We start from the raw sequence: 15,762 nt of genomic DNA on the forward strand, positions 1-15,762 counted from the left end.
ACGTTTCTGGTCTTTTCCTCCCTCCCGCTCCTCTTGTGTCCTACCCTTGCCCCAGGTCTTCTCCTGCCTGCATCTCCCCAGACCCCCCAGTCTACACTAGCCTTCCCCACCTCAGAGGCCTTGTCATCTGCCCCTTATGTGCCCCCTAGGCTGCCTTGCGTTATCAATTTGCTCGTAACATGTCCCTTCTGTCTCCTGCCACCTGAGCAGCAGCCCTCTTGGCCTAGGCTGTGAGCCCAGGATGGTAGGGAAGGTTGTCAAGGGGGTAGCAGGTAGGCTGGCTGGACAGATGGCCATGGTGGTGACTGCACCTGCCCCACCAGGGGGCCCTGGGGCAGTGGCAACTGTAGCCATGCTGGTCGTTTGCCAACAGGCCATATGCAGTAGACCCAGGAGTTGGCTGGTGAGGTAAGCAGCCAGTGGGGCGTGCAGTTTGGGTGGGGAGGGGCTCTCTTTTGGAGAGTATGCTCTGAATCTACATGGACACCTGTCCCTGGGTCCCTTTTCGTCTCATTTCACAGATAAGGTCCCGGGATAGGTGATGGGGGCAGGGGCCAGCTGAAGCCTATCTGACCCGTGGAGCCCCTTTTCCACTGCCCTGTGCCGCCTTCCTCACCCCCGTCACTGGTGGAAGGGATGTCATCTTTCCTGTTCCAAGGGGAGAAGTCCCAGGCAGCTGCCACACCGCAGCGAGGGGAGAGGAGGGCAGACACACGTGGCTCTAGAAGGCGTGAGAAATGGCATTCTTTATTCATAAATAAAAACGTAAAATTGCCACAAATAGTTTACATGGCCAAAAAGTGACGTCAAAAATAAAATGAAGCTGTCAAAAGCAAACCAAACCAAACGAGAAATCACAAAGAGAAAAATAACTATGTACATCTTCCAAATGCTGGTCCGTCCCAGCCTGCCTCTGCTGGGGGCTCCAGCTCTGCCTGCAGGCGCAGCACGAAGGCCACCTTGCACAAGAGGTGGGTGAGCAGTCCCACTGGCCCAGGGGTGCAGCCTCTGTCATGGCAGCACCCACCGCATGATGACTTGAGGTCTGCAGGGAAATCCCTCTCCCAAAGCTGCTGCTCCTCCAGCCAGGCCTGGCTTAGTTTCGGGCAATTGTCTCACTTAAGAGATGGCCCAGGCTGGGGCCAGGCACAGGAGGCTCACTGAATGCCTCTCTGGGGAAGAGATGCCCCCATATCCCAGTCCCATGTGAGCTCAGTGCTATAGGGGCTGTGTGTGCCTGGCAGGAGTTCACCCAGAGAGCTAGGAGGGAACCCAGTGACAGTCCAGTCATTCTGAGGTCCAGGGGCAGAGTCCGATCCTTGGTGAGGTGGTGCGGAGTGCTGCTGTCTCCTGCACGTGTCCTTTGGGGACAGAGCAGGTTGGTCCATCCAAGTGGGTCAGTGGGTCAGCCAGCAGGCGTGCCCAGAGAGAAGGGCAGGAAGCCCACCCTGTCTGGGGCCTGGGGCCAGGCTCTGTGCTTGGAGGCTTCTGCTGTCCAGAGCCTCTTTCCAGAGAGGCAGAATCTAGCATGGTCCAAGAATAGTGAGGGCGCTTTCGGACAGGGCAGGAAAGAACACCCACAGGAAGGTGAGGTCGCGAGGTCGCAGGACACTTGCATTCTAGTGCCACTGTGGGCCACTCTGGGGCCGGGGCTGGTGGCAGCCCAGGGAAGACATCTGCCACCTTGGACGTTGGACAAGGCCTGGGGGGAACACATCTGGGCTGGCCTGGGACAGGGCCGTGGAGATATGGAGAAGGCTGCACTGCCCTGTGTATGGAGGGTACGGGGACACCATGGTGGAGCACAGCCTCGCGCCTCAGGGCCTTCCCCTGGGTGTGGCAGCCACTTCTCAGGCAACCTCTGAGGGCAGAGCGCTGGACTCTGGCTGCTCTTTCCTGTGGTTGGAGAGGGCGGTCTCCAGCCTGGGGAGGGGGAGCCAGCGCTTTCCTCTCTCTCCGTGGGGCAGTCTCACTGGGAGAAAAAACTCAAACAAGGCACAGCCTGGTGGAAATGAAGGAACTGAGGGCTGGGGGGCAAGGAATGGGGCATCTTTGACTTGGGTCTGAACTGTGCCCAATGGAGGGTACTGCCCTCAGGCAGGGAGGGACCTTTGCTTGTGGATTCCAGGTTTAAGCCTAGCTTGGGACTAAGAGCAATGGTTTGAAATTCCAGAAAAGCTCTTCTGTCGTTTGAGGATGGCAGGATGGGCACCGTTGAACCCCAGGGACAGGAAGGTAGAGCCAGCCACAGAAAAGGTGACTCTGGCCTCAGCCCGCACTCAGGGAAGGGCTAGGACCCATGAGGGTGGGGAGCAAGGAGAGAAGCATCTCCCCACCCCTACCTCGGGGTCTCTAAGGGCCAGCGGTGAGCGAGGCAGAAATGGGGACTGGCCTCGGACTCAAGTTCCCAGACGCTCCCCTCCTCATCTCAGCAGGCAGCAGGCGCAGGCATGTGGGAAGGGCTGCTGTCCTGAGAACAGCAGCTGTGGCTACAGTCAAAAATAGAACATGGAACAGCCTGCTAGGTCTGGCTTGCTTCTGAAAAGACAAGAAAGCAAAAAAGAAAAAGAAAGAAAGAAGAATAAAAGAAAAATCTGGCCAGGCACGGTGGCTCACATCTGCAATCTCAGCACTTTGGGAGGCCAAGGCAGGTGGATTGCTTGAGGCCAGAAGTTTGAGACCAGCTTTGGCAACAAAACGAGAGCCCGTCCCTACAAAAAAAATGAAAAGTTAGCCAGGCATGGTGGCATGCACCTGTAGTCCCAGCTAGTTGGAAGGCTGTGGCGGGAGGATTGCTTGAGCCCAGGAGTATGAGGCTGCAGTGAGCTATGATCATGCCACTGCACTCCAGCCTGGGGGACAGAGCGAGACCCTGTCTCATAAAAATAAAAATAAAAATAAAAATAAAAATAAAAATAAAAATAAAATCCCTGAACCAAACAACAGAGAAACTCCACCTTTTATCCTTCTCTACCACCGCCTCCAGCTCTGCACATCTGCAGAGAAACCCTGGACTCCCTGGGGCACTGCCCAAGCTCCTGAGAAAGGGACCTGCTCTCTGGATCCTTTAGTCTGGGACAAATGGGGGTCTTGAGGTGGAGGGAGGATGGCTGGTGGCCAGGCTATGCACACTGCTATGTATATGCCTCTTTTTCGTCCTGCTTGGGGCTCTGGCTTCCTGGCGCTCTGAGGAGCCGTCCTGACCTCTAGAAACCCAGAATTCAGCCCTGAAGGTGCTAAGGGGGAAAGGTGTGCCACCAAACCTGGCTGTAGGCAGAGGAGGAAAACGTCCAGATCACATATATGCCATCTTAGTGATATGGGCTCTTCTGGATCAAGCAAAAGCTTGATTCTGGGGAGGGGAAAACATTCCAGAGTAGCCACCGGCCAACGTGAACCAGGTAGGGACTCCCAGCCTCTGGCCCCAGCTGGACAGATGGGGAGGCTCCCCGAGGGCGACTGGAAAGCCACACCCTCTGGTTCACGGTGGCTTCAACCCTCCCTTCCCAGCACCCAGCCCAGGGCCTCAGGGTCTATGGCTTAAAGAAGAGTGGTCACCGAGGTCAAAGGCCACTGGCTGTTCAGAGGCTGCTCAGCTCCCATTTGCAAGAACCAGTAAACAGGGGCTGGGCCCCAGGGACTGGCCATCATCCGCCACTGGCTCTCAACCCTTGGATTCTCCCTCTGCCCTCCTCTGGCTGTGGCAGGGTCTCCACACTGCTGGGCTGCCTGTCTCTCTCCTCCTTCCTGTGGCTTGCCGGGGCTGGGACAGCCCTGAGGTTTCGAAGCCAGCTTCCCCGCAGCTCATTCCACCCCTACACCTCTGCGGCCAGAGGAAAATAGCTCAGGTTCTGATGGGGCTGGTTCCAAGGCTTCTGGTCATATATGGCTTCTTTCTATTTCCAAGGCATTCCAATGTGTCCGGGAGGAAAAACAGGTTGGGATGAGAAGAGCAGGGGAGCCGCTGTACTTGCTGTGGCCACCTTCCCTGGAGGAGGGGGAGAGGATAGCTATTTTGAACAAAGGCCAAAATTTACGGAGCCCTTAACCAAAGCAGACAGACCCCTGGACCCATCTCCTGGGAAAGCCAGAGGAGTCAGGGCCTGAGGTCTGGTGGGCTGCAGGGCTGGTGAGCACTGGGACATCAGAGATGGAAGGAAAGGCCATCCTGCCCTCGCCTCGGGGGTCCTGGGTCTGTGTCCCAGGGAGTGGCGTCTCTCAGACGGGTCTGAATTGCTGAGCAGGGGGGATGCACGGGAGAGCCCTGCCTCCCAGTGCCAGGTCCCCAGACTCGCCTTCCCAGCCCCTCAGATCTCGGTGGCTATGATGTCCTCGTAGGGGATGTCAGCCCCTTCCAGGTCAACCTCCAAGGGCTCCCCGGCGCTATCCCCGCGTGCCAGCTGCTGCAGGGCTTTCTCCAGGCGCTGGTTCCGCTGGTACATGGCCACGTAGCTCTGCTGCAGCTGTTTCTGGTACTGAATCACCTTCTCCTTCTCCTCTTTCCACACCAGCCGCTCATGCTGGAAGCCTGAGGACATCTGGTCATGGCCTTGCCGCTCCTCCCGCAGCTCAGCCCGCAGCCGCTCCAGCTCCCGCTGCAGGGCGGGGACGTCCTCAGGGAAGGTGGGCGGCCCCATGTCGCGGGCCAGGGCGGCCTGGGCCCGCAGCTCCTGCAGCTCCTGCTCCAGCAGGTGCACCTTCTCCCGCAGCAGCTCTGCCTCGTTCTTCTTGCGCTGCAGCTCATTCTCACAGACCTCCAGCTCCAGGCCCTTGGTGCGCAGGGCGCCCTCCAGGTCCTGGGTCCTCAGCTCCAGGCCCTCCAGCTTGCCCCGCGTGTCCTTCAGCTGTGCCTTGAGACCCAGGATCTCGCTAGCCTTGGCGTTTACCTCCGTCTGGGACTCCTTCAGCTGCTGCTTCAGGAGGGAGATCTCGCCTGACTTCTGGCACACCTGCCGAGGGTGGGGTGGAGACAGAGTGCCAAGAGGTGAGTGTCCTTACCCAGGGAAGTGACAGCTCAGCTGCCTAAAATAACCAAGCCACTCCGGATGCGGTGGCCCGGTGTTAGGCATTCCAGCCTTTGTCCAATCTGAAAGTAAGCTGGACATTGCTGTGACCTTTTCCCAGGTTATCGAGCTAGGCTATATGGTAAAATGATAAAATAATAATCATCATGTATAATGACACATAGTATATTATTATTGTTATTATTTGAGAAGAAGTCTCGCTTTGTTACCCAGGCTGGAGTGCAGTGGCGTGATCTTGGCTCACTGCAACCTCCGCCTCCCCTCTGATTCTCCTGCCTCAGCCTCCCAAGTAGCTGGGATTACAGGCACCTGCCACCACACCTGGCTGATTTTTGTATTTTTAGTAGAGACGGGGTTTCCTCATGTTGGCCAGGCTGGTCTCGAATTCCTGACCTCAAGTGATCTGCCTGCCTCGGCCTCCCAAAGTGCTGGGATTGCAGACGTGAGCCACCACGCCTAGCCACACATAAGTATATTATTGTAAACATACTTTCACTAATAATTTGTAGTGTTATTAAGTGCCAAGCCATACATTTGCTCATCTATTCCTTACAACCCGATGAAGTAGGTACTATTAGTAATCCTCAATTTACATCAATGAAACTGAGGCACAGAGAGGTTATGATAGCAAACAGCTGGTGAAGTGACCAGCCTGAGGGCTAATATATATATATAAAATATATAAAGTATAAGAGTAGGGATTTGATCCTAACAGTTTAATCACTCCACCCCATTGCCACCATGGCTAATGTATCATAAGCGGTCAAGCTGAGGTTCAAAGCCAGGCCCATGCCTCAGCCATGACTGTGTCACTCCCTTCGTGGCATAAATACAGGGTTGGCCTTGGAATGAAATTCTTGGTCCCAAGCAGGCATCCTGGGTAGGGTCGGATTTTCCCCAGGACTGTGCAATGTTTCACTGAGGGCAAGGGGAAATTTCTACTGTGAAAGGAAATGTGAAGGTGGCTTCCAGGCTTGTCCCAAGAATCCACTCTGTAGAGCCACATGCTCTGGCCTTCATTTACTCTTAAGATTCAGCCAGACTGGCCTTGGTCTCCCATGACCCCAGATGGCCAAGATCCAGAGACACATGGGTCTAACCTGCGGCTTCTGTTTTCATCATTGCTCTTGGCCAAATTTTGATGGGAGATAGGGGTGGAAATAGGGAAGAAGAGCAAGAGGAGAAGACAATCATTCTTCATTTGACAGATGTGGATTGGGCTCTCCATCCAAGCCAGCATTGTGGTAGTCACTGGGTACAGCAGTGAATTTGTGATGTAGTCTTTACTCCAGTAGAGAGGAGAGAGGAGGGCTGGGTGCACGCAGGGGTGAGGTCAGAGGGTGTGGGCATAAACATGGATGACAGAAATCAGGCTGACACCGAAACCAATACCATTGGTGTTAAATGGGGGTGATACAGCTGCCAGCAGCGGGCAAGTTAAACTACTGGTTGTTGACTTGCACATAGCCAGGGGTTTGCATGTAGACTGAGATTTGGACTCTGAACTGGGGTGAGGCAGGCACGTGGACAGAGCAAGCTGGGTGCGAGCATGTAAAGAGCCTCAACGATGGACTTGAACTCCATGAGTCATCCAGACCACCGGGCTGGTGAGAAAAGCTGCTTTCCCACTAATAGATGCAGAGGTTATGGGGTTCTCCAGCACTGTCAGGTACAGATGCCTCATTTCCAAGTGTGACCGGGTGAGTGTGTGTGAGTGTGTAAGTGTGTGAGTGGGGGACTCTTTCCTTCCTCTCCTAGGTTTCCATCTCAGCTCACCAAATAGAAGTTCCACTTACACTTCAGCAAGGAGTGGCCACTTCCATCACTGAAACCTGCCACCAATAGGGTCCCTCTTACTAGTGGGTGCGGTCCCTCCCTCCAAAGCAACAAATGCATTCTGTGCTCTCTTGGGCCCCCGGCCCCGCCTGAACTCAGGCGCAGCTTGTGCTTCTTCTGAGCCTCCTGGGAGCAGATTGAAGGGAGGTCAGCCCACAGCCTGGCTGGGCCTGGGTCATCTGACTTCCGGCTTCATGATTTAACGGCTCACTTGGGAAATTGAAATATAGGAGCCGTGAGGGTGACGGTGGGGACAGGAGGAAGCTCAGACGTAAGTCGATCCCCCAACATGGTTTGCAGGGAGCCCCTTCTTTGGGTGATAAAACCAGCACATTAGCCCCGCTTGCCTGCGCGGTCTGTGTTTGCACGCTATTGGCCGGCACCAGAAGGAGAAGGGGGTACTGGCTCCAAACCGCTGACCACCCAAGCCCATGAGCCCTGCGTGCCCTCACCTCCCACTGGGTCTCCTCCAGCGCGGGGCCAAAGCTGGTCTTCTCCCTCTCATAGGACCTGAGCTTGGTCTCCAGCAGGTCCTGCTCCTTCATGAGGCTCTCGAGCTCCTGCCGGAGCTGCCGCTTCTCCTGCTGAAGCTGCAGTACCTGCAGGTGCAGGACCTGCTGCGCGCGCTGGCTCTTCTGCGAGGCCTGCTTGAGCTTGCTTCCGCCTTTGGGCTCCGGGCCCTCCAGCTCGTCCCTGCAGCGCCGCGGCCGCTCCTCGTAGGCCAGGCTGGAGGCAAGCTCCTTCTCCTCGAAGCTGCGCTGCAGTTTCTGGAGGGCGCCCTCCCTCTCCAACAGCTTCTCCTCCAGCTCCTGTATGCTGCACTCGTCCGTGGAGATGGGGGAGCGGACACACGAGGGGCCCTTGTCTGCCTTGTTCGAGTGGCCCAGCTTGCTACCTCCGTCGGAGAAGGACAGAGCCTTCAGGCTCATCATGTTGCTGTCCTGGAGGACGATGCCCTGGGTTATGTTGTGGGCGGAGCCCCCAAAACGGCTGGTGGGTCCCACGGGTGTGACCAGTGGGTCCAGCTGGTAGCTGCTGCTGGTGCTGTGTGTGGGCAGGCTGGACATGGAGTTCCGGCCGGAGTCTGACAGCGCCCCAGAGCACAGGCCGGGCTTCAGCTCCTGCTCCTTGGGCTTGTCTGGAGGGGCAGGGTGCAGCTGGTGGCTGGCACTCTCCGGGGAGGAGTGCAGGATGGCTCCTGACCGTGGCAGCACAGGCTTGAAGGCTGTGGGCCTCACTGCACCCTTCTCGGAGCCCTGTACAGGACAAGGACTGCGGTGATTCATGCCTCCCCCGCGCGCGCTTTGCACCCTCCCTCCCCAGGCACGTGTGCCGACCTTGAGCCAATCTGGGCTCTCTGAGCGCATGCAGCACCCCTCTTGGTCAATTGTCTTAGCAGATCTCGCCTGTTGCTTTGAAGCAGCTGAATGTGATCTCTCTTAGGAGGGAAAAAACCCTAATGGTGACTTGGGCACTTTGTTCTATGAATTAGCAACCTGCCACCAGCTTGCCCCAGCCCTCCTGAGGTGATAAATACCATCTTGAGGCTCCTGCTCTAGGTCTCTGTGTGGGGCAGGTTAGGGCATTAGGCTGGCTGAGCTTGCTGTCCCTCCCTAGGCCCATCCCTTCTTCCTGTTCACTGCCTCTTCCATTAAGCCTGGAGCAAGGACACGGACCTGGCCTCCTTACAGGGTTGAGAGGCTTACTCCAAATCACAATCCTTTTTTAAAACTGTAATTTTCCCTGGTAGAGTGCTTCGCAGTTTACAAGCCCCTTAGTTTGAAAAGCTGAATGCTCTATGCAAACATAAGAGGCTCTTTCCTTGTAAATCAAAGCCAGGGATTCATTTCTCCAGGGCAAGGGGCAGAGGACTGAATAGGAAAATTGATTTCAGTGTCCACTCGTGGGACGCACGGGGGCTTGCGCTGGTGTGAGGGCTGGATTTCTCAGTGCCTGGCCCCCTTTTGCCCTAATCTCTGGTAAATGGATGACAAAATTCCAGCCTGTATTCAAAGATGCCCCCAGGCACAGCTTGAACAAGGAGCTAATGCACACCAGGGCGGCAAATGAGAAGACCGCACCCACCCCCGCGAGTCTTCTGGGGAGAGAAGTGGTTAACTCTGGGCCTGCATCCTCTTCATCTGCGCTTCCAGATGAGAACAGGGCTCCCTCTCCTTCCCGAGGCTTGGCAAATGCCTGGATCCTACGTTGACAATCCAGCTACATTTCAGTGGGACTCCAGAAAGCTCACATGTCCCCTGTGCTCTTTGCTTATGGGCTGACCCAAGACTTTTGCTTCAGGGGGACTGAGCGATGCTCTAATTCCCTTGTGCAACCTTTGATCTCTGCGGTGTGGCCACAGGCTTCCGCCGGCACCCCTGCCCCTCTGGCTTTTAGGAGTCTAAATGCTCAGGTCACCACTCCCCCGAACCCCCAGACTCTCCACCCCCATTTTGCTTTCTCCTGCCTTTCCAACCCACTTACCCTTGCCAGCGACCCCCGCTTACCATTTCTAGCTGATTGGAGAAGGGCAGGAGCTTGGGGGGTGTGGACGGGTCAAAGTCCACCCCAGCCTGGCCCCCTAAATCCCCGCTGGACAGTGCTGTGTAATCTGGGTGGTGGGAGCCCCGAGCTTTCTGGCTGACCTTGATGTAGAAGAAGTCTTCGCTCTTGCCCATTTTGGAGCTGGACTTGCCGTGACCGGAGTCCTGGGAGAAGCCAAACCTCAGCAGCCCGTCGGAATACCGGTTGAGCTTCTTGAGGTGGGAGGACTTGCGCAGCTTGTACTGCGAAGCCCGGCAGTGCTTGCTGTGGAAGCTGTGGCCGGAGATGAGGCTACTGACGCTGCCCATGGTGACTCGGGGCTGAGGATGGGGCAGGGCGGGGCGGGGACCTGGAAAGGCTGCGGCAGCAAGGGGCAGTCCTGGCTCCGTGAGGGGACTGAGGTCATAGCAAAGCCCTCACAGAGCCTGCGAGAGCCGTAGACCTGGAAGAAGACACAAGACAGAAGTCAGCGTGGGTGGGAGTGGCCACAGCACAGTGCTGATTCCGACTTCCAAATCTGGGCAGCAGAGAAACACATGTCAGAGCCCAGCACTGTCTCCACCACCGGGTGCTCCATTCCTTCTTCCTTTGTCTGATAATTCAACAAACATTCACTGGGAGCCCACTTCAGGCGAGCCTCTACTCTAAACACTCGGGACCCAGCAAGTGACTAAAACAGTCACAGTCCCTGCATTCCTGGAACTTAGGGTTACAGTGGTGTGGCGAGGCCAGAAGCAAACCAATGTATACTATAGCAAGTGGTACCAGTGCTGCGGGGGAAACTGGAGCAGAGAGGACAGAACAGAATTCTGGGAGGTGGCTGTTTTATGCAGGAAGGTCTTCTTTTGTTAGGGTAGCATTTTAAAAGGCTTCAAGAAAATGAGGGGGCAGCCAGGCATGGTGGTTCACGCCTGTAATCCCAGCACTCTGGGAGGCTGAGGTGGGCAGATTGCTTGAGTCCAGGAGTTCGAGACCAGCCTGTGCAACTTAGAGAAACCCCATTTCTACTAAAAATACAAAAATTAGCCGGGCGTGGTGGTGCACACCTGTAATCCCAGCTACTTGGGAGGGTGAGGTGGGAGAATCATCTGAGCCCCGGGGATCAAGGCTGCAGTGAGCCACAATCGTGCCACTGCACTCCAGCCTGGGCCTGACTCAAAAAATAAAAAAAAGAAGAAAAGAAAATGAGGCGCAAGTCATATGAAAATCTGGGGGGAGAGGGGTTACCAGAAGAAACCCCAAGTATAAAAGCCTGAGTCCCTGAGGCAGAGGGGGCTTGGCTGTGTGAGACCCACATGGGAAGCAGCCTGGCTGGAGAACAATTAGCAAGGCTGGGAAGGAGAAACAGAAAACAGGAGCCAGCACACATCAGACAACAAGGAGGCTGTGCGGCTCAAAGAGCTCTGGCTTTGCTTGGGTTGAGACAAGGAGCCCTTGGATGGCTTTAAGCAGCTGACACCTTGATCTGCCTTAGGTTGGGGAAGGTCACTCTGGCTTCCGGGTGGGGAAGAGGCTTATTGAGGAGACGGGGATAGAAGTGGTGGCCAATTACAGACTAATAGAGCTAGTCTAGGGTGGTAGTTGTGGATTAAGTTTCAGATGTGGTGGTGGCTCATGTCTGTAATCCCAGTATTTTGGGAGGCCAAGGCAGGAGGATCACTTGAGGCCAGGAGTTCAAGACCAGCCTGGGCAACACAGTGAGACCCTGTCTCTAAAAAACAGTTTTCAATGTAATTTTGAGGTTGAGCTGACAGGACTTGCTAAAGGATCAGATGCAGGGAGTGAGCGAAAGAGAGGAGTCAGGGACGATGCCAGAGGAGTTTGGTTGAAGACATTCAGTTTGCAAAGCCTATTTGGCATCCAGGGAGTGATGGAGAGTAGGCAGGAGGGTGAGTGGGCAGCTGCTGGGAACTGCAGATGCACTTGTCAGAGCTGGGAGTGTGGAAGTGGCTATGAGACTAGGTGGGGTCACCAAAGAGCAGATGCAGGAAGACAAGAGAGACCTGAGGATGGTTAACATGGAGCACTTGGCATCTGGAGGTCAGGCAGGTTAGGAGAAGTGAGGAAGGGCAGCAGAGAAGGTTTTCAGGGTGATGCGGATATAGAAGACCTAAGAAAGCCAAGTCAAGAAATTGTTTCCTAAAAATGGTGTCAAATGGCCAGGCGCAATGGCTCAAGCCTGTAATCCCAGCACTTTGGGAGGCCTAGGCAGGCGGATCACCTGAGGTCAGGAGTTTGAGACCAGCCTGACCAACATGGTGAAAGCCCATCTCTACTAAAAATACAAAAAATTAGCCAGGCAAATTGGGCATGGTGGCATGCACCTGTAGTCCCAGCTACTGAGGAAGCTGAGGCATGAGAATAGCTTGAACCCGGGAGGCAGAGGTTGCAGTGAGCTGAGATTACGCCACTGCACTCCAGCCTGGGCAACAGAGTGAGATCCTGTTTCAAAAAAATAACAAGGTGTCAAGTGCTGCTGAAGTAAGACAACAATTAAGAATTAGTCAATGCATTTGGCCATATGGAGATCTTTGGTAACCTTGACAAGAGCAGTTTTGGAGGAATGGTGGAAGGAAGGCCTCACTAAGAGGATTCAAGAGAGAAGGAAGGAGAAAGTCATCACAGCCTTAATGTTGAGAAGTACCCAGCCGACTTGGTGTGCATTCTACTTACATCACCTGCCAGCTATGACATGGAAGGTAAACTGTTTAACATCTTTAACCTTCAGTGTTACAAACTAATTCTAAGATACCCTTAAACTTTTTTTTTTTTTTTTTTTTTTTTTTTTTGAGATAGAGTCTCGCTCTGTTGCCCAGGCTGGAGTGCAGTGGCATGATCTTGGCTCACTGCAACCTCCACCTCGTGGGTTCAAGTGATTCTCCCACCTCAGCCTCCCACGTAGCTGGGATTACAGGTGAGCACCACCATGCCTGGCTGGCTAATCTTTGTGTTTTTAGTAGAGATGGGGTTTTCCCATGTTGGCCAGGCTGGTCTCGAACTCCTGACCTCAGGTGATCCACCTGCCTAGGCCTCCCAAAGTGCCAGGATTATAGGTGTGAGCCACCGGACCGCACATTTTTTTTTTTAAAGTAATAGGATAGCATCTAATAATCAATGCTTAAACAATAACAACCTTGTCAGTCACCAGACAGGAGAAATTGGGATGTCAATGCCAGCACATGTGCTGATTCAGGCAAATCTCTAAGTTTAGATCACACAATTTTCAAAGCTAGGAAAGGTTGTGTGATTGTCATGCACCGTGAAGTATTTCTTAGTCAAAAGACAGATAATCCAATTAAGACGGGGAAAGCCACAAGTTTAATAAAACAGGAGATGTGGAAGGAGCCTCTGTTCTTCGCTGGGCTCTAAATTATACCATCCATCCTAAAGGGGCTAAAGAAATCCCAGGTGGGACATGGAGAACTGCATGGACACAGCTGAAAGGGAGCCAGAAACTTTCTGACTCTGTTTTTTAATTTTAATTTTATTTTATATATATTTTTTACAATTAGCAGTTGTGCATGGAGACTGTGACTCTGAATATCTAGGCTTTGATTCAAACTTGCATGATTATCCTGAAGAATAAAGAGGTTATGTTATGAATGAATATGTTCTATATTTTGTTAGGAAAAGCATGACACAACAAAACTTCATCGTGTAAGTTTAATATGTTTTGATGTGAAAAGCTATTATTGAATTGATGGCTTTGTAGACTCGAGGAAATACAATGAAGCAGCCTACTTCATAGGATTGTTATGAGAAATTTAAGAAATACCACCATAAGATAACAGTTCTGGAACATTTACTCAATACTTAGTACATAGTAGGCACTCAATAAATGCCTGGCTGTCTTATCGGTATCTGTTACTTATATTGTGACCATTGTCCTTGCCAGCATCCATCATCCCTATGGATCTGGGGAGCCTCAATGTCCACACTCACTTTCCAGAGCTAATCCTTTCCTTCTAAATGCAACCTTTCTGCCTCCCATTCCTGCGAGGTGTGACTTAGGAGCACAGGGTTGCTCTGCTGATATAAACTTGACACTGACAAAATGTGTTTTCATCCCTCTAGGTCATCCATCTCTAGCTTAGCTGACATCTCCAGTTCCTATGGGGCGAAAATACTACTCTGGTCCACATGCAGGGGTGTCATTTTGGGCCAAAAGACCCTCCCATGCTCTGCACAATATGCTCAGCTCCTTCCTTTTTTGCCATGCAATACACATTGCCGAGCAGCTCTACCTGCAGGGCTGTACAGACCAGACCATCAGCTGTGGCATCGGCAGGAGTTTGATTTGAAAATCAATCTCTCTGAGGTTTCTTCATTTACAAAATGAAAATATTAATATTAAATAGGAACATTACGGAGCCGAAACAAAAGAACAGAAGGAAAATACAATGCCTGGCATGTGGTAGGCGGTCTACAGATGTGTGCACGATATGTGTTGCCTTCAAGCCTATGACACTGCTGGAGGCTATCGACAACATGGGTGCATCGGTGCTAAATGGATCTGTTTATGGCTCTCATCCATCTCCGCTCACCTGGGCCTTGAAGGAGCCTCCCAATGTGTCTTTCCCCAGTTTGTTCATTAGACACGTCTGAAGCGTCCAGGTCATAGCACTTCCTAATGGGAACCCTTCCAGGCTTCCCACGGTGTTAGAGTACAATGCGGACTCCTCACCTTGTCCTGCATGTCCCAGGGACAGCCACACTCATCTCTTTCCTGGTGGGTGAACACACGAAGCCTTGACCCATCCAGGAGCCTCTGCACTTGCTGCTGCTTCCCCTGCCTGGAATTCTCCTCCCTGGGCTCTTTACATACATCAGCCTTTCTCATTTTCTAGTTCTCAACTTGACTCTCATGTCCGTAAGGTGGCTTTCTCCAGTTAATCTTGAAACCGTTGCATCCCTCCCTGATTACTTTCTACCAACCTGTTTATTCCCTACGTAAGGCTTGCTCTCACCTGTACTAATATTATTATTTTTTATTGATTTTTAAATTTTAGAAACAGAGTCTCATTCTGTCATCCAAGCTGGAGTGCAGTAGGTAACAGTGATCAAAGCTCACTGCAGCCTCCAGCTCCTGGGCTCAAGTGATCTTCCCACCTTAGCCTCCAGAGTAGATGGGATGACGGCACATACCATCACTCCTGGCTAATTAAAAAATTCTTTTGTAGAGACAGGGGTCTCACTGTGTTGCCTATGCTGGTCTTAAACTCCTGACCTCAAGCTATCCTCCCACATTGGCCTCCCAAAGCACTGGGATTACAGGTGTGAGCCACCACACCCGGTCATATCTTATTTTATTGACTGATTGATTGACTGATTGATTTTTAATTGAGACAGAGTCTCACTGTCACCCAGGCTGGAGTGCAGTGGCATAATCTCAGCTCACTGCAAATTTAGGGTTTATTGTGTGTATCTTTACCAGAATCTGAGAGCAAAGGTTTTTGTATCTAGAGCTCCTAGAACAAAAAAAGGGAGGCTAAGGCACAGACTCACAAGGTGGGATGCTGTGGCCCTGGCCACTTAGTGACCAGTGACAGAGGTGGGACTCTAACCCAGGCCCAAACGCCACAATCTCCATGCTAAAATTGCACGCTGCAATTGGGGACTGTAGGTGAGGCCCAGAGATGTTAGGGTTTCTGTCCCAGATAGCAAAGTGAGCTTCCTGGGTTAGGGAAGAGGAAGCCTAGAGGAGGAATCAAAAGCAGACTTCTCTAGCCGAGCTTCATTTCCCTTTTGGGCCAACGCCAACAAGGTTGTAGGCACTCGGAAGCTCTGTCATTCATCTGGGCAGCAGCCCTGTGCTGTGTCCTAGAGGGTCAAGAGGAAGAAGATGGACAATGCCAGGAGCCCAGGAGAGGGGTGACTGAAGAATGGCCACCTCCAGTCCTCCTGAGAGCATTCCTATCCCTTAGCCCAGATACCCAGCTGGCCACTCCCCAGGTCTCGACACACAGAGGAGCTTTGAAGTTTGAGGAGAGTTTGGGATCCACTTGAAGCTAAGCTAATCACCTTTAAGTGTCTAGACTTGTTTCTCTGTCAACTTGGAGAGAGCATTACACAAAACTCAGCTGTGTTCCATCCTGGTTCCCAAATCCATCTTCTCACCTGCCCCTGTCGGACTTGCTGTCTCTGCCCTCCATAAGGACAGGGTCAACAGACACATTTTTATTTCTGGGAAACAAATTCCCATTGACTGGGAGCACCTATTTGGGGTGAAAATAAGAAATCACATAGATGTTGGGGATTCAGGAAGGGGACAGGAAGAGGGAAGAAGGATGGAGAGAATGTAAAGGAACCACAGAGCCTCACACTCCATATGGCATGGTGACCTGCTACGTGAGTTCCT

At 52.9% G+C, this 15,762-nt stretch overlaps 1 protein-coding gene across 4 annotated transcripts in view; it reads right to left on the bottom strand.

Moving 5' to 3' along the window:
• Positions 1–727: 727 nt before the first annotated feature.
• The window catches only part of LZTS1 (leucine zipper tumor suppressor 1), a 57,675-nt gene continuing 42,640 nt past the window's right edge, over positions 728–15,762 (bottom strand). For all 4 annotated transcript variants that reach the window (XM_054499097.2, XM_063668573.1, XM_063668571.1 and 1 more), the window contains exons 2-4: positions 9,368–9,846; positions 7,313–8,116; positions 728–4,949 (exon numbers count right to left, since the gene is read on the bottom strand). In XM_054499097.2, coding sequence (XP_054355072.1) covers positions 4,308–4,949; positions 7,313–8,116; positions 9,368–9,712 — 1,791 coding nt within the window. In that variant the 5' untranslated portion in view covers positions 9,713–9,846 and the 3' untranslated portion in view covers positions 728–4,307. The remainder of the gene's footprint in view (positions 4,950–7,312; positions 8,117–9,367; positions 9,847–15,762) is intronic.

This window comes from Pongo pygmaeus, chromosome 7 (assembly GCF_028885625.2).
Source record: "Pongo pygmaeus isolate AG05252 chromosome 7, NHGRI_mPonPyg2-v2.0_pri, whole genome shotgun sequence".
Taxonomy (NCBI): domain Eukaryota; kingdom Metazoa; phylum Chordata; class Mammalia; order Primates; family Hominidae; genus Pongo; species Pongo pygmaeus.